At 35.3% G+C, this 24,691-nt stretch overlaps 1 protein-coding gene across 1 annotated transcript; it reads left to right on the top strand.

The window, feature by feature from the left end:
• The first annotated feature begins 19,199 nt into the window (after nucleotides 1-19,199).
• LOC133323007 (uncharacterized) lies at nucleotides 19,200-23,147 on the top strand. Its single transcript, XM_061531962.1, is given in 9 exon segments — nucleotides 19,200-19,352; nucleotides 19,418-20,109; nucleotides 20,252-20,477; nucleotides 20,539-20,942; nucleotides 20,994-21,149; nucleotides 21,151-21,414; nucleotides 21,471-22,634; nucleotides 22,699-22,925; nucleotides 22,985-23,147. Coding segments are annotated over 9 exon segments (3,435 nt in total). The 5' UTR covers nucleotides 19,200-19,213.
• The last annotated feature ends 1,544 nt before the right edge of the window (nucleotides 23,148-24,691 follow it).

The following is a 24,691-nucleotide window of genomic DNA, read 5'->3' as shown; positions in this document are numbered from 1 at the left end:
ATATAACATGACATGTGAAACAAAGCACTTAATAATAAATTAATACAAATTACAACAAGTAATACATTGGAGATATTTATAATTAGTGTCTATCATTGAAGTCGTATATGCATATGTTAAAATGTCCGCTAAAATTGAGTCAAATCGCTATATAGTATCAGTAGGTGGTAATCAGAAAAATATCAAATATTTTTGGATTTATCAAATATCAAATTTTCGAAATTTTTCGATTGTCCGACAATTGTATTCCAATTGTGTTCAGAATTGTGTTCCAATATTTTAGTTTATATTTATTTAACACTCCCATTGGGGAGTTACGAGAAGGATTGGAAAGTATTAAATAATGGGGGTCCCGTTTATGAGGGGCCTTACAATATTGATTGGTATAGATTGTAAAGCTTGTGGTGCATTCGACGCCGATATTCACCGTCGACGCAGATCAGCCTGTAGATCATTCGGAGAAGTTTTCTCTCAAACACTCCAAGAGCTGTCTCATATTGAATGACTGCTTGGTATTATATACTCAATGGCACCGGGCCGCAAACTTTATAATCACATTCTTCTTAAATGTCATCAATACATTTAAGATAATTAACACTCTGATGCAATCTGTCCTCACAAAAAAATAATTTCCAACTCAGAACATCATAATTTGTATGTGAGTCATGTCTTCGCTGATGTCCTAATCCTCTCCCTGTCGATCAAAACATACCAATATTCCCATTTTCATATTACAATATTAGGATTTTCCTTATTTGTGTTGTAATTTTATTCAGCCGGGGTGGGCAAAAGTATTCACGATTATCGAATCATTATTATTAGCAAAGATATCATCGTCGCTGTCTCCCATAATACTGCCAAGAGTGTTTGCAACCACCCCTCTGTGAACATAGCAATGACAACAAGTCATTTCGTCTGTCAGCCAGTCATTTAAGGGGAATATATCGACCGGGCAATCAAGCGTGATAATCTCCATTACTAACATCACCGACTGGTTTTCCTTTTGACGGAAATCAAGTTTCCGTTTTGTTGTTATTTTGCACTTCCGTATGTACGAATGTACGTACACGACGCGTCGTTCGTTGGTCGGATTTTCTTGGCTGTTGAGTTGACATCAATTATTACAGTTTGTGCATATCAATGGCTTCCAAACAAACTTCGCCAGCTTGAATGCCATTGACAAAATTCCGTGATGGACACCATTAATGTAAATCATTTTTTCTATCGATTTATTGAAAGGATACAGTGGAACAGAATATGTTTTGGTTTTTGTAAAATTGTTTTTACAAGAAATATCAAGTTTTATGCACTCGACCCACTGTCTACTGCCGATTTATTTAGGAGGTATGTAATTCGCCAAAAAGGAAACAGGAAGATTATCTTGCCAGTACGAAAGTTAAAATCCCATTGATAACCATGCAACCGAGTCGAAATCGCAAATTCTCCCTTAACACTGGCATGCAAATATCAAATTCGTCACATTATTTTATTTCTTATGAATACATTTAAAGAGCTAATATTGTATAATTTAGACCAAAATTTAAAGTACAAACAATTAATATAAACATAGACACATTTGGATGGTCAAAATAAGCTCTAAGCATAAGCCAACATCCCCTGACAAAAATTGACAATATTTTCTTTTTTCATTTAATAAAAACCCAATTGAGTTCACAGCAACCGACAACACGGCGAGTGAAAAAGGAAAACAGCAACAAACAAAGCAAATTCGAAACGTTGTGTTTCGTTACTTCGTCGGTCAAATGAAAATATAATGAGATTTTGTCGTTAGGTGGATTGGGGGAAGTCATTTAAAAAACGCGAATATATTTAAGTTGCTTTTGTTTTCCACAGCAGCAGCATTGTTGTTACTGATTTTTCCAATTTTTATATTCATAATTGGATAAAAAATACAAAAAATGAACAAACATACAGACAATTTATATCTGTGCTATCGGCAGACATACCCTGTTCAGTTTTCCAGGTTGCAAACGCATCGCAACACTTGTCGGATAAGCAGACGGGACTCATGGATACCGCCAAAAAATCACTTGGACGACATTGACAACGTTATAGCTTTTGCAATGCAAACGCTGGATACCATCCTTACTGGTTGGTTGGCTGTCTTGCTGTGGTTGGTAGTGGCCAGCTTAATGAGAATGGGACTCTCTGTGTCACCGTGTTTATTTTGAGGGTGAGAAGATAATATTAACATATTTTTCTAAAGAAGATTTCCAGGTAAATAAACAGAAAAAAATAGAAGAAACAAAAAACCGAACCAAGGAGTGAGCGAGCGTATGTTTGGGATGCGACAAAATGACCAGTTGTTTGCTCTATAAACATTGAAATATGGTGGCGTACAATGGCCCCGGGGGAAATGCGAAATGTTTTCTTAACGAAATAACGACTACAACAACAAAACAAACACTTGACACATTTAATGACATAAAAATGCCTTAAAAATTCCTGTCTAACGGTGAGAGTAAAATATGCCTGCAGGTGCTTCTGATTTATTGGCTTTTTGAATCTTTGATATGGGAAATGCTTCATTGAAAATGTGTTCATTTTTATAGCTGTAGTCCATTTAAAAATATATTTGGATTTTGAATTGAATTTAATATCTATTAAAGTAATATAGTAGATAAATATTAGATTTTATGTATACAAATTTTGGTATCAGTACCAAGAGCTTGTAACGGCAAGAAATATTGGTCCTGGACCCACCTTTTAATATATTGCGGATCGTGAACGTATATCGATTTATATGAGATTTTATACGGGTGTAATATGTTTTGTAAACTTTTCTAAAAAACCAAGATTTTTATCAAAACCTAAAGTGGACTTTAATCATTTTCAAATAAACGACTCATATGGTTTATCCTTAAGTTTGAGTTTCATGACCAGATGCCAATCAGTGCCAAAGGATATTTTAATGGTTGTAGCACCAATCTGTCCACCGTTTGTGACCGTTCGTAATCTTAAGAAATATTGCCAATAATATAAAAATTGCCTTTAAAAATTAATAAAAAATAGGTTGACTTTCATTAACATGGTACGCTGACTGGGAGGTATTAGACTCACCTTCAACCAAATTAGCTGTAATTAGGTATTTTAAGTTCACATTGTGTAGCACATATTCCTACCAAAACTTATATTTTTTGCTCTACTATTTGGGATAGCCCCCATATAACGGTACCCCCTAATATTTTTTTTTTTTGAAAAATTTCCGCGTTTTCAACCAAAATGGTTGTAATTTAATATTTTGAATTCTCATTGAGTGTGAAGTCTTCGTACAAAAAACTATCAATATTGAATAAAGTTTCGAGTAGGCTCCACATAAACGGATCCCCATTATTTTGTCATTTGGTGATTTTGAGCATATTTTTCAACCAAATTTATTATAATTCAAACATTATTAATGTATGCAAAAGTTTTAAGACCATTCGGAAAGTTCTTAAAATAGCACAAAAAGCGCGGTATAAAAACAATTTCCATCTCTGTTATAAATACGTGTTAAATTTTGTTTCGATCTGGCAACTCTTTCATATAGAAACAGGCGTTAAAAAAGACGAATCCGCAATGATGCTCCGATGTTAAATAGGGCTTAGGAATGAAATATTTATTTTTTCTTATATTTCATTTGGATTAATTTGATTTGGTTTTAATTTTTAATTATATTCCATACCTCGTGTTCTAAAATAATTTGATTAATTCACCTTTTAGAAAATTTGACCGCCATTTTCGATTCACCCTTTTGAATTTTTACGTTTTTCTTGCAGAATCGTAATTAGCGTCCTCGAAACCTTTGTATGTGATATTTATTTCATAAATCCACAGCTTTAATTATAGCCAAAAAGTGTGATCTTTGGCCCATAGTGATATCCTTCAAATGGCATTGGTATTAGCTACTAAAAATACATTATAACTCATCGAATCATCGTCACTTGCATACATTAATTATCATCGTTCCCCTCACATACTTGTCATTTCTTGCCAACACCACAAACGACGCAGCACAACACAACGCCATCCAACAACCACCATCTGTTAACTCCATTTAATCCTTGCGCTTTGTTAACATCATTCTGTCACCATATTTTGAAAAATCTGTCGAATCGAGTCTTATCATCAACCACTACCGTTGTAGTTGTTGGTGACAGAGTGACATTTGTATGAAATGTCATTAATGTACATTATCGGATGTGTATATGTGTGTGTGCGAAGCTACACTACCTATGCCCGTACACACATATTTACATTTGTTTTGAGGTAAGTAAATCTGATATTACAACATGTGGCTCATTTGTCTTGCAGAATGTTTCACTTTTGTATGTAGGCAGTTGCTGTTGTTGTTGTTGCTACTTGTGCCACTTCGATTAATGTACACGACGCACCTATCAAACGCATCCACAGGACGTGTTGTGCGTCGGAATTAACATTAACTTGTGAAATGAAAAACTTTCATCCATGTGTGCGCCTAGCTCGATACTTCTCATCTAACTGAAATGGCAAAGCCTTCGAGAAATGTGATTGACACTCCCCTACGCCCGTTGTCGTCGTCATCTTCGTAACATATTGTCATTTCATTCATAATTTGCTATTCGTTTGATGATGCAGTGATTAAAACATAAATTGTATCTTTTCCGGCATTATGATAATTGTGCATTTTGTCGGATTAATGATGGCTACATGTGTTACATGTCATTAAATCAGGCTCATACTTAGTTGTTTCTTTATCATCTGATTCTGTTGATGGTGTATGAATGTATGTTTGCGGCGAAAATTAACTAAGGCTTAGGATTCCCTCGAAATTGTCGTAAAAGTGTAATTTTAGTTTATTTTTCCGAGAACATCAGCGTTGAAGAATTTTTGGATTAGACTAATATGATATGGATGATTCATTTGTAATATTGATGTGACAACTTAGAGTATGTATCTTTGAAATAATGACACCAAATGCCTGCTTTGAGTTGTGGGTCGTGATTCAGATGCATAGATCAAATATTTGAAAGACATACCTCCTACAATTATAAACATCTTATAAAACTACTTATATTTTACCAACGAGTAAGACACCAACACGAAGGCTTTGGTGCAGGCACGTCCTCCTGCAGATATGAAGAAGGGAACCCGGTGACCGATACCGACAGCTTCTGGTATGATATAGTGGTGATGAATAAGATACTCCATAACCAATAACAGATGGCGATATAGATTATATAACACATAGCCAAGACGAGGTCAGAATAGTAACTAATCGGCTGAAAAATAATAAATCCGCAGGTGTCGATGTATTACCAGCCGCACTATTCAAAGCCGGTGATCACACGCTGAGCAGGAGCATGTACCAACTGATTAGTACAAGTTGGCTAGAGGAATGTATACCCAATGATTGAACCTCAACCGATATGTGCCAACTATAGAGGAATAAGTATCCTTCCCATTTTTAAAAAGTGCTTTCCAGCGTACTGTGTGAACGACTAAAGCCAATGGTCAATGACATTATTGGACCATATTAATGCGGTTTCAGACCTGGCAAATTTTCCATAGACCAAATTTTCAAATCATAGAATAGACCCACGAAAAACACATGGACACATTCCACCTCCAATCCGCTCAGAGGCATTCCTGCAAAATTAATACTGGTATGCAGGATAATTTTAACTGGCACAAGGTCAACAGTTAAAGTCAAACAGGACCTTTCGGAGCCCTTCAATACCGAACGAATAATTCAGCAAAGTGACAGTTTATCGTGTGACATTTTTAACATTCTGCTTTAAAAGGTCATACGATATACCAAACAGAATATGTTACTCGCCTACGCCGAAAACATCGACATAATGGGTCGAACAGCCACCTTTGAACATGTTGAGAAGGAGTCTGCCAAAGTGGGACTGGCAGTAAATGTCGAGAAGCCCAAGCTGACGTGCAGTAGATTCGGACAAACTGTGGAACTTTAAAACTACAGCTTCGAGGTGATTAACGATTTTATATACCTTGGTACCGTCATAAACAAAACTCTGGTTTGAAAAACGGAGGAGAATAATGTTGGCCAACAGATGCTACTATGGTCTGAGTAAGCAATTGAAGAACACGGCCACCTCTCGCCAGATCAAATTCATACCCTACAAGACGCTGATATAACCCGTGCTGTTGTATGGATCTGAAGCATGGGTACTTGCGGAAGCAGATGAGGCAGCTCTTGGAGAGAAAAAATCTTCGAAAGATGTATGTGTCGATCTACGTCGACGGTGAATATCGCCGACGAATGAACCATGAGTTGAACCATATATTCTCGGGCATCGACATAATCAGACGTATCGAGGTGCAGCGACTACGTTGGCTACATCATGTTGTGAGAATGGATGAGGATGTCCCAACTCAAAATACCGATAAAAGCGAGCCAACTGATGGTTTGTATCAAATTGGTTCTCACTCGAGGTCCAAACTTGATATTTCGATAGAATACACATTCACTAGGCTTAAGACTGAGTTAAAATCAGCCTTGCATTGCTCGGGTGCCAACTTAAAAACAATGATTGAAGTTCTCTCGAAAAGTTGACGAGGAATAGTTTGTACTATTGTCGTTTAATTTTCGAAAAGTATCGAAAATTATAGGCGTTGTCCTTGACCATAACTGGAATCTCATGGAACTTTGCATAGCGATCAGCGCTATATTTCCGCCCTCTAGTGTGGTTTTGGGTTACAATAATAATTTCTGAATACGTAAGCACCTGTAAATATGTATGTGTAACTCCCACATCTGAGTACATACGACCATATAATTGGTATAAATTTAAAGGTCAAGGTCATTTAAATTTCCTCCTGAACATACTATCAACTTCTCGGGTCTATGTCCTTCAGGGGCAAATATATACGCCATAGAATACACATTTTGTCATTTTTCACACAAAAGTCAGGGTCCATTTGACCCGCTAAATATTGATCGATCTTTATCAAAACAGGCATGCTTATTCATTGGCCCGATCTCCTTCTCCATGCAAAAATTCGCGGTGTTTGGGCCATAATTGCGGCCTCTGGAGCGACCAGAAAATCAGACAAAAATTAAGTTTTTGGTCCATTTCATCCTCTAGATATTAACCAATCTTTTCCAAAAACAATAGGGGTCTTCATTGACCAGAACCCATTCTACATGCAAGATTTCGTGAAGATTAGTCCATAACTGTGGCCTGTATCGTGTTTACAAATTATAATGTCTAGATCGACTAAGCTAGTCGAGATATGACGATCGGTATACTTAAAGGTGGGTCTAGGACCAATATTTCGCGGCGTTACAAGCTTTTGGGGCTGTACAAAGCTATAATACCCTGATAACATAGTTGTGTAGGGTATAATAAAGTAAAAAAAAACTTCCGGTTTTGGTTAGGACAGTTTCAAAATATAAATCACACTTAAAAATGTCGGAGCTATTGTCAGCCCCGCTTAAAAAGTAAAAGAATCATATTGTTAAAAAAACAAGTACTTTGTTATATTCAAACAACACTTCTCTGACTTTGGTCAGGTCGTTGACAACTGAAAAAGGAATTGGAATTTAAACGCCAAACATGAGAGCTCTTAACCGAAACTTGACACTTTGTCGCTTCACGTTAAGGGCCATAACAAATGTTTTGCCGCCCTACCAATGACATTAACACTTCAAACAACACCCATTCATTCATTCGTTCATTCAATCTTCCTGCGTTCACACTGGAAAAAAAGAGTCGTTGTTCACACATTGTGTTGCTGTTGTTGTTGTTGGTGGTGATGAGGATGTGGAAGGATGTCAGCCAAGAGGAAGTTATGCAGATTAAATAGGTCCACAGTGAATGCGGCAAACAGTTCAGTCCACACGAAAATCATACATTTCGCAGGCCGACCAGCAACATCTTCATTTGCTCATTCCATTGGAGTGACACCATCGTCATCTCTTTGGCCCAATGTTCCTCTTTGTCTACTTTTCTGGTAGAAATGACACACGGTCGCGTTTTTATTTTTTTTGGTTTTCATTTTGCTCTTTATTTATTTATTCATGAGGCTGTAAATTGCACACATTTCTGCAATTTTGAATAAAACTACAAAGGGAGAGATGGTATGTTTAGTTTAGACATGGTTTAAAAATGGAAACAATATTTTATTGAAAAAGTAAAAAAAACGTGTATGATGGTTATATACAATTTTGAAATTAATTATACAACTTGGACTCTGAAATGTAAAAGCTGATACAAATGATGTTCTAATTTTTAAGCTTCTAAGCTTATATAGTATACATTGTAACATGGTGTATATAGCATAACACAATTGTAAAAAGGATTATTAAAAGCTCTAGGAGGTATTCAAAATAAAATATATATATTTACTGTAGCCTATTTAATATTCGTTGATTACCTACAAAATCCAATGTTAATATTACAATTCAATTCACATGACTTGGTTATGAGACAGGCCCTGACAATGTAGTCAACCCTCCATGGTGGCTTGTTTGTACATCAAACACGTTCATCCCGTACATCGTCGTCTGTCTGCCTGTCCGTCTTTTAGAATCAAAATCAAGTGTCAACAGTCATGGCATTTGCCGGTTATAGCGAACAACAACAGAGATGAACAATCTGGTGTTGAAATTGCAAACAATGTGCGAAAAAATTCATCTGATGGCGTGCGAATTGTTTGCTGCTGTTGGTGTTGTTGCTGTTGTCGTGGAGTATTCAACCCAGTTAACGTTCACGACACACGTTTCGTTGACAATCTCTGACATTTTATCGGTGAATTTGTAAGGCAATTGTTTTGGATCGATCTGGAGATGGGGTGGGAATAACCAAAAGTTTAGAATATTATTTAATAATGCTAATGTTTGGAAAATATTATATTTTATCAGATAAAATATATTAAAATATAATAATCGCATACTGTTTTGGATATCGATGATCAAATCTAACATAAACAGGCAATTTACTCCTTTGATCCATCACGTTTTATTTTATCTAACTAAATATTGAAGACTTATTTACATATTATGAAATATCAAGAAATGCTGGAAGTTGTTATAGCAGCCCTTCTTTTTCTTTTCTTTTCTGACCGTAGACCCCTTTGTTGTGGAATCGTAATACTGGTAGCAATTTCATTTGGTGCTTTCCTTATACCTTCTATGTGAGAGTTTACGTGGTTGATATTTTTGAATAAAGAGGAGGCTTTCAGAAGTTGGATCTATGATTTTTATATCCTCAGCCTTATGGGTGTATTTGAAGTCTTTGCACATGTCTGCATTGTCTACCAAACTTATCGTTGCAAGTTCAGATGGGGATAACTATCGGGGTGTAACAGATTTCTTCCAACAAAATGATTAAAATTGTGCCAAACTTTGTATATGGTTACTAAGCCTAGACCAAGTTCGAAAGTGGGACCCATTGCTCCACTCTTTCTGGTACATCCCCCACAAATGGACAAAATTTTCAAAATTTATAAATAAAATATCATCCAAACGGATGATTTCAACCAAACTTTGCACAACATATTATCTTAAACAAGCCTAGATCCAGTCCGAAGATGAGACCCATTGGTTCACTAATTCTGGCTCCTGCCCTTTTGAATATATGGAGGACAACAACATTCTTCCTGTAGTAATTAGTTTTCGGTTCGAGAAAATAACGACGAAAAAGACGCACAGGAATTCACAATAAAAGTACTCTAACTTTTACCAAAAATTGTCAAAAATAACCTACAATAGTCGCAAAAAAAGATATACAGCTTCATCTTCATTAACTTTAGGATTACACGCTAAAAATGCATCGCGATATAACACAAAATCTTGATATATGGCGAATTTGCCCCACTTGGTTCTTGATATAAACGACAAGGGCTTTCACTCCCATAAGGAATATTCCACGCCAAAGACTATGAGCTTCATTTTGCGTCACAGGAAATTGCTGTCTTTGTTTGTCTCTTCTGTCGAATTCTGCCTACTGGGGAAATTAAGGATTCTAATATATCGTACTTTATTCTTCGTCATAAATTGACCACCGAATTTTTAATCATTGGCTGGTGTTCCTATTAGAATGTTCCTTAAAATTTAGGAAATAACATTTCTATAAGTTATCATATTTTAATTATCCATCATGTTTTTACAAATTATATTTGTAGATTGTCCTTGTATGTTATATATCCATCTATGATGGCGGATTATATTGCATACGTGTTTTTGTAATCAATCTGTACAGCTGCGTTGGATTTCGTGCTTTAGCTGTCAACTCTGTTCATTCTGTTAACATTTTCAAGCTGCTCATTTTCGTTTGACATTTTGATTTTGCTTCTTGGTTCACTATGCTTCTGCCAATTACAAATAGGTGGATCTACGAGTAAACTGGGGGCCACACACACACATCGCATATATATCGTGGATGTGCTAATAATCGCATAGTTTGAAGTAATGGAGAACGTGGAGGTGGGGATATATATTTTGGTATGGTTTTATGAATGACATGACATTGTAGGAATAAAAGATGCCTTTTGTCAGCTAGTCGTCATGTTAGCATTTTCACGATGTTAATTACTCTGTAACGCGTCATATCTTTACAACAAATTAAAGGGCTATGAATGTGTGTGTGTGTCGTTACATACTTACATATGTAGTATACATGTCTGCTTTTGGTTTATCATCACTTCTTTGTGCTGCAGACAAAGAATCTCGCACTATGCCATAGACATTTGGTGTGTACTTCATTTTGGGACACACAATCTCTTACGACAACAAAAGCAAATTATCTCCAAGGACCTATAAATCCAGTAATTAAAGTCAAAGTCACAAGACGCTCTTACTATCCCGTCTACATCCCACCAGCCTTCTGTCAGCCATTGCCCTCTTATGAGTTAAACAAACACTGCTAACTGTTATCAGTTGTCTCCTCATTTATGGTAGTCAGATTTACTTTGTGACCGTTTTCGGAATATGTGGTGACCGGCATCACACTCCATCTGATTGCCATGCTACTGCCTGAACTTCCCTTGTCAAGTGGATATGTAGATTTAGTTGTTTGGAATAAAGCTGTTCCTTCTTGTGTTGTGTTATCTTTATTTTCAAGTTGACTATGCCCTCTGGCTGCTGTTGGAAGACAAGGGGGGTTGGGGTGTGGGCTAACAAATAAACAACTGCCCTCTTTCTATTTGGCAGACAATTTAAGTCCATTGGTACACATGCTAATAATCTTTATCTTTGAACGTTTGTCTATTATTTTCATAGCAATCATGCAGGCCTTTAAAGTCTGCCTTCGGATTTGGTAATAAATCACAAGGGTTTGGTAAGGTGTTGTAGACTAGATTTAGCAGAGTATTTGTTTGTCGAGTCAAGATTTGTTAAACGATTTCTTGGCCAAAGCCATAGTTTTTTAAGCATATAATCTAGCAATTTGCACATGTCTTGTCAGGATGGAGATTAGTATGTCCGCGAAGAAATTCGAAATATAAATAAATCACATTTTCACATGAATGTGGAATGTGATATAAATAATCTACTACAGCAAATTCTATAAACTTGACAAAAAAGGTATGCTAGGGAATTGTGAAATGAAATTCGGAATTATATGCCTTGATTTAGGTAGCTTACCGAAGCGGAGAAGACATCTGTTATAGTGACAGTGGATGGAGGCAATGACACTTTCTCTACGGAGCCTAAATACAAGATGAATGTGTTGGGAGGAATTGACCTAAGTTTTTTTAAATATTATGATAGTCTATGTTGGTATAAAATCGGTTCGAGAGTCATTGTGAGTTCCATATAGCCATTCAGATAAACGAACTGATGGTGAAATCCACACCAAAATATCTAAAAAGATTAAACGAGGTTTTCCAGATTATTGTCAACTTTAGGACTCTTAATATAGAAAGTTAACCCTTTGCAGTCACATTTGTAACTTTTATTAAAAACTCTTTGAATCTGTAATGACAACAATTGCAGGTCTTGAAATGAATGATTTTTAAAACACAACGAATTCTGTTAATTTCATTACACAAATTTAGATTTCCTTTAAATGCCAATTTCAATGTTCTAAAAACTTAAGGTCATAATGATAACCAGCAGAGGCAGCATCCAACATCTCCAAACATCCAAATGGCTGCTTACCTTTCTTGTTCAAATATTCCGCATGGTACTGCAGTAGTAGTTTGACACAAACCGGAAACTGTTGTTACATAGGACATGAGGCTGGGTGAAATGAGTGCTACGAGTGAGATACGGTAGCAGACCTTTGTTTTTGGACAGACCCAAGTAGAGTAGAGTCGACATAACCTCACGTCATTTAGTTGCTGTCATTAGATTTATGCATTGCGGTAAACCAAAGTAATTAGAAATGGTTGTGTAACTTTTGCAAGTTTTTGGATTTCGATGTGGATTTTAATATGCCTGAGAACACACGCTCTCACACACACACGAACTATTTTATGACTGTTTTTAGTCCTTCTCTCGATGTTGTCCATTTGCAGTTTAATTTACGTTAAGATCTTTTTAAAGGCCAAACCGCTTTAAAAATAACCACCAATAATTTACAACAATAAGAGAAACAACCCGCATCGATTACTTTGTTTTAAATTTGAAATTATGTCGGCTGTTTATTTGGTGAAGAAGAAGGCCCATAATAAAGTTTTGTTTGTCTACCATACAAAAAAGTTAACTTTCCCCCCTTTTTTCAGCAAGCAAATAAGGAAGTAAAAACAAAAAAATATTCGTTTCATTTTGTTGTTATTGTTGTTATATTTAAAACACAAAAAGTTTATTTTCAAAGTCATTCTATCTTGAAAGGAAACTTTTCACCACAGAATTTTCTTTGGAAAAACTTAAATGCCGAAAAGTGTGTCTCGACTTTGGTTTGTTTTTTTAACAAAAATATTCAACAGTTGGATTGGTTATCGCGAGGAAAATTATAGCGTAAGATCGAAATTAAAGAGGACAGCATTTTAATTAGGTTTCGTGTCTTTAAAGGATTGTGGGAAATTTAAGGGATTGTTGATAGAAGAAAAAAATATTTGTTAAAATAACAATAGTTACAAGTTGTCAGGTTTTAGAATAGAATATAATTCCTGGAAGTGCAATAAGGATGTGGTGCCTAATGATCCAGTAATCAAGGAAATATCCATAGAATTCCTGGAAGGGAAGTAAGGATGTGGTCCCTAATGACGCAGTGATCAAGAATGTGGTGTGGGAATATTTAGAGGCATTCTTTTAAATAAGTTTGATAACGTTTCAAGAAGATAACTAATAACGCTTCAAGAGGAAAGTGACATGACACAAGGACATATTACAAAAATTCAAAATTACAAAATTTTGGGGAATTTTCGATTTTCTGTACAATTTCGGATAAAACTCTAAAGAAAATTTCGAAAATAAAGGGATTTTCGGACACTTTTTCTGACGTTTAAATACAATGCTGGTATAATTTGGAAAATTCTATTCGAATGGCTAGCACATTTACCGTATAGACATATATATTCACTTGTGTAGCAAGCCGTGTTATCCAATAATCTTTTCGCTACGCTTGTGAAATGTTTATACTCCGATTTGTTTCCTTAATTCTATAATTGATTGATTAAATCTGTTTTTTAACACCAACCACCAACACTGCACCTGAAAACAAAATGCCCATAGCTATTAAAAATTGATTGAAAATATTGACAGAAGAATGATTTGAAATTTGCATGTGACAGCCAGATAGATTTGTGACACTTCATCCCCAGCTAATCACTGGAGTGGGTACCCAGACAAACACACACACAAATGTTATTGATCCGTATTGACGGAAGAATGAATACCTTTTCATGTTTTTTGGTTGTTGGATTTCAAAATCAGTCTTTGTCTTATTGGATTGAGTGTGGTATCGATTGTCTGTCGCTTCTTCGTTTGGCAATGTTTTTGTTTACCCCTGAGGTGTCATTAAAGATTGTCAACATTCATTGTTCGATTGGTTAAGCTTTGAGGTTGAAACAACATCTGTTGGCTTCGATTTGGTCCCCTTTCGATACTGGATTCTTTTTGTGGGTTTCCACGCGAATGCTAATTCCATGTTGTTCTTGTTATTGTTGTTTTCGTTTCTTATTGATTGAGTCAATTTGTCGAATATTTGAAGGCGTTCGGTAAATAAGCCATAAGCGTGTTAGCACTGGCGATGACATTATGCTTCTTTTCCGATTTGTTTGTCCACGAAACGCCAGTGTTGGAAACATAAGGATTAGGTATTGTTTTTGGGAATTATTTGAGTAGTATTGGTTGTTTTTAGCTGATTTTTGTTTGCTCTTCTCTGTTAGCATTTTATTGTCTGTCATGGATCTATTTGTGTGACCACAAACGAACAGCAAATAAAATACCAAAGATATGTTTGTATGTGTATAATAGTTTGTGGCTATTTGTTAAGTGTGGTGTGTTTTTTGTTTATTCTTCGTGTTTTGTTAGATGCACAATGGATGCAATCACATAGATATTGTATGTTATGAAAAAAGAAAAACAATGTAAAGATCTTTTACAATCCATTGGCTATTATTACACTGCAACAACGAATGACGATTTTTAATTCTTTTTAATTTTTAAAAATTATGGACTTGATGGGAAAACATCAACATTTGAGGGCATCCATAAAAAGTGGATCTTATCGAAATATTTTAGGAACAATTGTGAATATGTAAAATTACACAATCCAGTGAGGAAATATACATAGTTATAATTTATATAAATATGTGTTGATCGGCAAATATATTGGGCGCCACAAATGAACATATTGTTAAGGAATTCCTACGCCAGAAGAAAGATTTAGGGACTTTGGTGAATCATTTATAATAAATGGAATGTGTTATAGATATATATCTACTAGGATTAAGAAATCTTGCAAACGCTATTATAGACATAATTACGTAACCTATGAAAAAATATTGACAGAACTACATATAAATATGAAAATTAAAAATAAACTTAATACAGTTTTGTCTCAATTTGTGTCGAATCGAAATCCCGGTCATGCAATATATGTGAGCATACAACAAAATCTTAATATATTTCGAACAATATACGTTCTTGTTGCATTAATTAGACAAATTTTGGGTCGGGGACGCTGATTACGATTCTGCAAGAAAGACTACAAAATTCAATAGGGCAATAAATTTTTTTTTGAATTGAATTTCTACAATTATTTTTGAACACCTTTTTTTAAAATTAATGGCCATAATAAAATAAAATTAATCAAAAACGGATCACGATCAAACATAAGGGTCACGATTAAACATAAGGAAAATAATTTTTTTCATTTCATTTCATAGAATTAGGATTTTAATATCAAAATATTATGACATCTTTGATTTATGTGTTATAGGTATACAAACGATTTAGTGGAAAGACGTGCTAAAAATCTCCAAAATACCGAATATTGGGGAGTCCGATTATATGGGGCCTACCCCGAAAATTAGACAATATTTATAGTTTTTGATACGAATATTTCAGGTCCAATGCGAATTCAAAATATCGAATACTGTAAAAGTGGACAAAAATTGATATTTTTCTACGAAGATTTGTTACCCATAATAACTCAAAATACTAAAGTACAGTCTATTTGGTTGGAGGAGAGGCTAATATTTTCTAATTTTGTCACCAGCATGGTAAATAAGTAAAAGCCAATTTTAATTTTTTATTAACATTTTAAGGGCAATTTTGAACGACTTTTTTCATATTATCGGCAATAATTCTTATGTTTATGAATGTTTGCAAATGGTCGTCAAATTCTTGACAGATTGGTGGTTTTGCCATTAAAATATCATCTGTCACTGCTAGATAGCTGGTTATGAAAATCAATTTTTTTTTTGGAAAAAAATAAACCTTTGACTTTTAAATACGAATTTGTTGATGATTGTCTTAAATTTATTATAAATTTTCACCTTCTTTATAAGTACCAGTTTCGCCTGTTTTATTGGCCGTCATTTCATGTTAATATTTTCAAGCATGTCAATTTTATATAACACTTTTCAAATAAAAATAATATTCACTAAAATATGAAATTTTGACTTTGACCTCATGTCATTTGTAAATCATGAACCACAATGATATAAAATGTTACTGGTGTGAAGCTCAAAGTCTCCGGATTTGAAATAAATAAGGATTTTTTTTTTCTACCTGAAATAGATTTTTTGCCAAAATATTGGGTTTCTGGTCCATAGTACACTGTAAGTACAGTGTACAACAATAATTATTTTAAAATTATTTTCCCAAAGGGGGAATTATAGTCATTTCGTTGAACCATTACTAAAAGACATGAAAATAATATGTAATACAGGTCGATTCATTCGGATCAAATGCGCGCCTTAAATATCTTCACAATTGTTTTATATATGTTATCTTTATATTGCCTATATTTGGATATATAATAATTTAATTTCTAAATCTTCCTTAATACCATAATTTTTTAGAACAAATCTATTGCAATTTTTTTGTTCTGTAAGAACATGAATAAACAAGACCTCAAATGAATGACAATTTATAAATGCCAGGATTCATATCATATGAGGATTATACTTTTCTTTGCAAAGGTATTTGTTAAAACCTTAAGGTATCCAATATATTTTTTCTCTAACCATACAAAGCGTAAATAAGTAAGTTTTACGTGTGTGTGTTTGTGCTTGAGAAAAAGTATAAAAATGACAGATGATATCTTCACGTAAACATACCGCCACCAAAGATTCAACACATCACCGAAACGAGTGAGTGAGGAGTGAGTGATTTTTTTTTTGCAAATTATTTTTTCTTCGCATTTTTATATTTCTTGTATACTTATTATTTTTTTATTTGTCCTTTCAAGTTACATTCCATGACAGATGAGAGAGAAATAAAAATAAAAAAGAAACAAAATCAAGTATTTTTTATTCGTTTGCACATATCCCATGCTTATGTACAGAGATATATGCTCCCTATCATCATCATCAGCAGCAGGAGCAGCATCATCCTCGTTGTCGTCATGGTGTTTTTGTCATTTGCTTTTATTCTCTTGCCGACATTGTTGGTCGATTTGTATTGTCTATGGGGTTGCCGTTTTTTTTATTTTGGCGTTTTTGACCCGACGAATTATGTTTAAATATTGATGCAATAATAAAAAATTAGGAAATTATTGGTTTCTATATTTAATTTTTATACAAATTTCGATGAAAAATAAAAATACAATTGATGCTATGAAATTTTTGATAAATGTATCAATGTTTTTGTTTTTGCTGTGATTATTTTTGTTTGGGTTTTCTTTATATAAAACCAACACGACAACACTGCTATCAGCTAAAGCTGTATGTGTGACGGTGTATTTTTGCTAGCTTTTTTCTTGTATTTTTTTTCTTTTTTCCAATTCTGATTGGACGCATGCTGGGGAATGGCCGTTCTCATGGTACATTGTTCCTGAATTGTTGTTACTCACACACATATGTGTATGTATGTGTATATACAATTGTTATATCTTTACAATGCGACATACACGTGTATCGTATTTTGTAATATATATGTGGTAAATATATATATATATATATATAACTGCGGTAGACATCCAGAAGAAGATACTACATATTAATGTCGTTCATGTATCCAGTGTTGAGTACAACACACACACTCAAATATAAATATATATATGTTGCACATGTATGTGGAAATTGTGGTTCAGTACCAGTCCTTTGGCCACTGGAAAACTCCACCCATCTGCCAACAACACACATGCAGCGTTCAACATTCAGACTGGATGTACATGCATATACATATGTATACATCCATATATAAGACATTGTTAGGGGGAATGTAGAGTTGTATATATGAATGTATGTATTCGCATTTCTTTATATATATTATTGATTCGATATTTATTGCAATTAGGTTTCGATTTCTTTGTCGTTGGTTATTTGCAATTTCATTCGCTTCTCTAGTTTTTGGAATGTTGGCGTGAGCTAACAGACCGGAGCCTCTATGTTGCTCAGAGACTCTTTAGATTTTATTATTGATTTTAATACAACAATCCTTGTGAAATTCACACCTTTTCTAATATCCTCCATATTATTTATAATAAACCTTAGTTATGTATTTATGACAAACAGAAAAACAAGGCTCAGAAAATTAAAAAAAAAAAAAATCGAAGAAAGTCGGTTTCAAAAAATTTAATTTTGTATTTTGATTTAATTCGAATCTACACTAATTCAAGAATGTCCCTATGAAATGTCAAGTGAAAATCTCAACAACTCTTGCCGATTTATTGTGCTAGCATTAAGTGACGGCAAGAGGGCTTTTCAAACTTTAAACGCATTTTTCTCCAAACAGCGTTTTTCCGAATGGCGAATGAACTAGGATAAATCCAATCGGTCAAGATCTTCCTTATTTTTTAAAGGTCCGCCATTTTGTTGCTTTTTGAGTGAAGTCAATAATCCTGGTTCATGAGAGGGAGACATGTAAAATAAGGTTCCCTTAAGTCTAAAAAAAACAAAATTTTTATCAGACCCTAAAATGGAGTTAGACTACTTTCAAAATAAACGACTCATATAGATATCATGGTGAATCCTATTTGATTCATACTAGATACACTTTATTATTTTTCAAAACATATTTTTAGTACAAACAATGGTTATTTTTGTTCCTCCCCACAAAAAATACAGAAATCCAATATAGGTCCATATGAGGGTTCCGCTCCATTTTCAGAATGTTTATGGTATTTGCCGAAATTTACACTCGGACGCAATTCACCATTTCGTAGTCCCCATATAAAGTTATTTTTAATACCCATTCTATATACATATTGGAACGGCTTCAGAATATTCCATTTTTAAATAGGCTTAAGATATTAGCCGGAACATCCAAGCTGAGTTTGTAATTTTGAATTTAATTTTTTAAAAAACATTTTGGTCGCAATACACCATTTCCTAGTATCCATATAAAGGTATTTTCAATACCTACCTTATGGTTATTCTATATCCATATTAAAGTAAATGGATCGGCTTCAGCATCATATTATTACGTGTATCTGATTCTACACTGTACTAACTATACAAAGGGAGTGTTGAAGTTATAATGGCAAAAAATCGGAAGTATTGATTTGTGCGTCTATTTACATTGCCACAACAAATAATAGTGTCCTAGCAACGAAAGAACTCGAAAACCATGATATAAATTGATTAAACAATTTATATAAAGAATGGCATAGTTGCGTTTTGTTTTTGAAAAGTAAAATAATTCCAAATGAGGCTGTTCATGAAAAAATGCCTAAGAAAAAAGCCCCAAGAATTAAAACCCGGTGCTATTTTGGATGCTGTCATTTCACAGTCATCGGCAACGGCCAGCAAATGTTTGCTCTATAAATTGGCCGATTATAAAAGGGGTAAGCAAAAAAAATAGACATTGCTAAGAAAAAATATTAACATTTCATGCTATGTCGGAATACAGGTGGTGACCTTATTGATGCCATTAACACCGGTGGCCTGGTGGCTGTGGAACAATTGATACGCGAACAATTTGGTATTTTTATGTACAACGATGGTAAGGGTCAGGTCATTAATCGTGCCGAGTTCTTGCGATGGAAATATCGAGACCATACCGAAGTGACCATACCCATCGAGGCCTCGTTGTCAATACATGACCCATTGGGTAAATGGAAAGATCATAGTGCCTGTTGGCAAATGCAGTATCGTGGGGCGTTGGGTGAAAGTCTGCTTCATGTCCTCATTATATGTGACTCGAAAATGCACACGAAGTTGGCACGTATTTTACTGAGAGTATTTCCCCGCTTGGCTCTGGATGTTATTGAAGGGGAGGAGTATTTGGGCGCCAGTGCTTTACATTTGGCCATTGCCTATAGTAATAATGAATTGGTTGCTGATCTAATTGAGGCTGGAGCAGATATAAATCAAAGGGCTATTGGAAGTTTCTTTTTGCCCAAAGACCAACAGCGAGCTAATCCGGCCAAGAGTACTGATTATGAAGGTTTGGCTTATATGGGAGAATATCCATTGTCATGGGCAGCCTGCTGTGCCAATGAGAGTGTTTATAATTTGTTGATTGATCATGATGCTGATCCCGATGCTCAGGATAGTTTTGGTAATATGATCCTACATATGGTTGTGGTGTGCGATAAATTGGTGAGTTGAATACTATGTATATCGACAAAAATATGACTTGTATTATCTGAATCCTTATATTTTCCCACTTACAAAGAGCCAACAATGTTCATTTACATGGATTACTTTTTTCATCCGTTTTATAATTTTTTCTTTTTCTAAGGATATGTTCGGCTACGCATTGCGTCATCCCAAGACACCGGCCAAAAATGGTATTGTCAATCATGCCGGTCTAACACCCCTAACACTGGCTTGTAAATTGGGTCGTGCTGAAGTATTCAGGGAAATGTTAGAACTGTCCGCCAGAGAATTTTGGCGTTACAGTAATATCACCTGTTCGGGTTATCCGTTGAATGCATTGGATACTTTACTACCAGATGGAAGGACCAGTGAGTAATTCAGCTACTAGAAACTCTTCTCAAAATTAAATATATTTCCAATTATGTACAGATTGGAATTCCGCCTTATTCATAATTTTAAATGGTACCAAGGAAGAACATTTGGATATGTTGGACGGTGGCATTATACAACGTTTGCTGGAGGAGAAATGGAAAACATTTGCACAGAATCAATTTCTAAAGCGTCTACTGATCTTGGTGGTACATCTATTGTGCCTCTCTACATCGGTGTATTTAAGGCCAGCCCATGATGGAGATGATGACGAGGAGGAAAATGCATCTACAAATGGAGTAGCAGCCAATGGAGATGATTTGGACAACGATGAATATGACATACAGACCATAGTGAGATATTGTGCTGAGCTGTGCACCATTGCAGGGGTACTGAGTTTTTTGATTTTTCAACAAGGCGATGAAATAAAGAATCAAGGATTATCCGCATTTCTCAAGCAATTGGTGGGTAGAGGAACAATAACTGAAAAATAATTTTAATATTTCTTCATCTAGTCTCATGCCCCAGCAAAGGTAATATTTTTGGTCTCAAACCTAATGATATTGGCCTGCATACCGTTTCGCATCATGGGCGACACGGATACAGAAGAAGCCATTCTCATATTTGCTGTACCAGGAAGTTGGTTTCTTCTAATGTTCTTTGCAGGGTAAGTTTAAAGTTTTGGAAGTAGTCCATATTAATGATATTTCGGATTTCAGAGCCATCCGCCTCACGGGACCTTTTGTAACCATGATATATTCCATGATCACGGGTGACATGTTTACTTTTGGCATAATTTATTCCATTGTTTTGTGCGGTTTTTCTCAGGCCTTTTATTTTCTTTACAAGGGCCATCCTCAGCTACAGTCAACCATGTTCGACACCTTTCCCAGTACATGGATGGCTTTATTTCAGACCACATTGGGTGATTATAATGTAGGAGAAATATACCAAAATTTGTGAAATATTTTACTAACATCAACTTATTTTAGTATCCCGATCTCAATCAAACAACCTATCCGAACTTATCGAAAACCGTTTTCGTTATATTCATGATATTCGTCCCTATTTTGTTGTTGAACATGTTAATTGCCATGATGGGCAACACCTATGCCCATGTCATCGAACAATCCGAAAAGGAATGGATGAAACAGTGGGCCAAGATTGTGGTGACCTTAGAACGGGCTGTTCCTCAGGCTGATGCTAAAAATTATTTAGAGGCTTATTCCATACCACTGGGTCCTTCTGATGATTCTGGTTTTGAAGTGAGGGGTGTAATGGTAATCAAAAGCAAAAGTAAGACAAGAGCCAAACAACGCAAGGGAGCGGTATCAAATTGGAAGAGGGTGGGTCGTGTGACACTCAATGCATTGAAAAAACGTGGTATGACTGGTGAAGAAATGCGACGACTAATGTGGGGACGAGCGTCCATATCAAGTCCCATTAAGGTAGCAAAAAAGAAATTGAAAGATCCCTATAATTTGAATCAGGAAGTTGGAGGACAATCCAATCTAACCAATGCCATGGATATGTTAAATTTTGCTAATGATCCTGCATCCAGTTCTGGATTGGCTTTAAGAACTTCTACGAAAGCAGTAGATAAGAAAGATGTAATACAAACTCCCGCTCCAGACCCCCTGCGTGATTTAGTACTTTTGGCCGAAGAAAAACCAGAAATACACGATCCACAATTCTATTCTGCATTAATACAATTGGCCAACAAGGCCTATGATTTGGTCAAAAAGACAATTGAAACCCAACAGCAACAACCACAGGTAGAGGAGTCAAAGCCTCCCACCGAGGCCACCAGCTTGAAAGATGTTACATTAACAAAACAACCTGATCCTGTGCCTAATGAAACTGGTATTCTTGGTGACATGGGTATGGGTGCAAATCTGACGAATCTATTTCAAGACCCCAAAGATATTGTGGATCCAAAGAAGCTGGAACAATTTTTGAAAATGGTAGCAGATGTGGAGACCGAGGAAAGTGATGGTGGAGGTCCGATTTTGGGAAAACTTTCGTTGGCCAGAAGGACACGAAACGCACTATTTAAGGTACCCATTCCAAAAAGCACTCTTGGCGACAGCTCGGATAAATTAATTAATTCGGTGTGGGAAAAGGTTCCCACCGACAATGATGAGGATAGTATTCCGGTAAGATACCCTATCCCTGAAAATACTGCCTCCTTTGGAGAGTATAATGTTTTTAATTTTCTAGGCTTTCGATTTCCAAGAAGCTTTGGCTGAGCATGTTCTCACAGTGGAACAAGAAGCCGATGTGGAAACCGAAGATGCTAATGATGATTCAGGCGAGACAATGGATGATATACCAACTGCGGAGGAGGTACACGCTACCATGAAACAGTTTCATTTGCGCAAACGTCAATATCAGCAGGATGATGCAGCAAGGCGTGCTAAAACGGCTCGAATAAGGCGCAAAAATAAGTATGTTATCGATATTGGACCTTTTTCGAATATCTGATTTTTTGAATATATACTTTTAGAGTTTCTCCGGATTATGCTGGGGAAGACTATTATGGGGGACGAGGACGATCGGCACCCATGAAAAAGAAACATGATGAGGGTAAAATATCACCTCCAGATCCATTGGAACCTTGGAGTACACGAGAGTTGCAAAACATTAATAAAATTCTAGCTAAAAAGTGAGCTTTGTAGAGTACTTATCAAATAAATGCTAAATAACAACAACAAATATAATTTGAAATCATAGAAATATTTATTTGTTTGTCATTCCTTTAAAAACCATAACTATTTAACCGGAACGATTAGGGCGACGATTGACGACACGTTTTCTGCGATATCTACGGTGTTGGCGTTGGTTACGGTTCTTACGTTGTTTGCGTTGTCTGCGATTTCTACGTTGCTTGCGGGTTCTACGGTTTCTGCGGTTACGATTGCGACGACGACGATTGAGTCTGTTGCGACGAACATTGTTCCTATTACGACGGTTGCGACGACGACGACGTCTATTGGCCCTTGTATCTACTTCTTCCAAATCATAGTCCTCATCATCAGCCTTTTCTTCGTCCTCGTAGTCTTCATCCGCTTCAAGTTCTCCATCTTCGGTCTCCATTAATTTATTGTAAGCCTCCTCATCTTCATCCTCGTTGTCGTCATTATCTTCTTTAATTGGTTGTTCATTCTTTAATACGATTTCCGAACGTTTTTGTTCCACAATAGCATTGTCGATTACAGGTCGTTCAGTGACCAGAGCTGATGCAGCGGAACTCTGGCGTGCCATACACAGTACAGCCAAAAAGGCAAAAACAAACAGGAATGACAATTTCATTTTGAAAATAAATTCAATTCGTTAATTTCGATTGGATTATACCGATTGTATTGAATGATAAACAAGAGATGAGGAACTGATGCTGTTATCCCAAACTCCTATGGATATTTATATGAAAAAAATTGGACGTGTACGGAAACGCATGATCTGGCCGTTACAGAGCCAATTGTTTAAATATTTAATTTTACCGTTAAGAACACAATTTACCGTTATTGTGATGGTGATGTTCTTTAACAAATGTTTACATTCTTTGTGTTGACTAACATCTGGGAATATGTTTTATGTAATTTATTGATACTTAAAATCCAGAAAAATTATTAAAATAATATCTTGTAATTTTTAATAAAAATATAAAAATTGATGAGATGTAAAATAAGTTAAAGGTAAACATATATGTATGTATGTGACTTAAACTTATATTTCAGTTATCATATCCGATCTTTACTTGCCTATGTTTTTGTACCAACAGAAGATCGCGAACGCGTTAAATATCTAGATTTCCCCCCTTTGTGTATATGTAATCTAAAAGTATGGACCCAGATAAGGTCGAATTTTATTTCTGTCATTAGGAAATATATTTTCTGGATTTTAGTATATTTTTGTGTATTCAAACAGCTGTAAATTGATAGAAATATGTCAACATAAAGAATTTAAATATTTGTTACAGAATAATCCAGTTATGTGATGTTACAGTAATGGTTAGTCATGTTACCTATTTACACAATTGGAGGCCAGTACAGAACATATGTTTCCCTACACAAAATTTATCATATAAATATCAATTGCATTTTGGGAATGAAACATCAGTTCCTCACCTCTTGTTTATCAGGCAATACAATCGGTAGTCTTCTAAACGAATTCAATTTGTTTTCAAAATGAAATTGTCATTCCTGTTTGCTTT

This window comes from Musca vetustissima, unplaced genomic scaffold (genome assembly GCF_032173495.1).
Source record: "Musca vetustissima isolate MV318-11 ecotype Yass unplaced genomic scaffold, APGP_CSIRO_Mvet_v1 utg3678, whole genome shotgun sequence".
NCBI classification, from domain to species: Eukaryota; Metazoa; Arthropoda; class Insecta; order Diptera; family Muscidae; genus Musca; species Musca vetustissima.
Note: the sequence above shows the minus strand (reverse complement) of the source record. Positions and strands in the feature narration are given on the sequence as shown.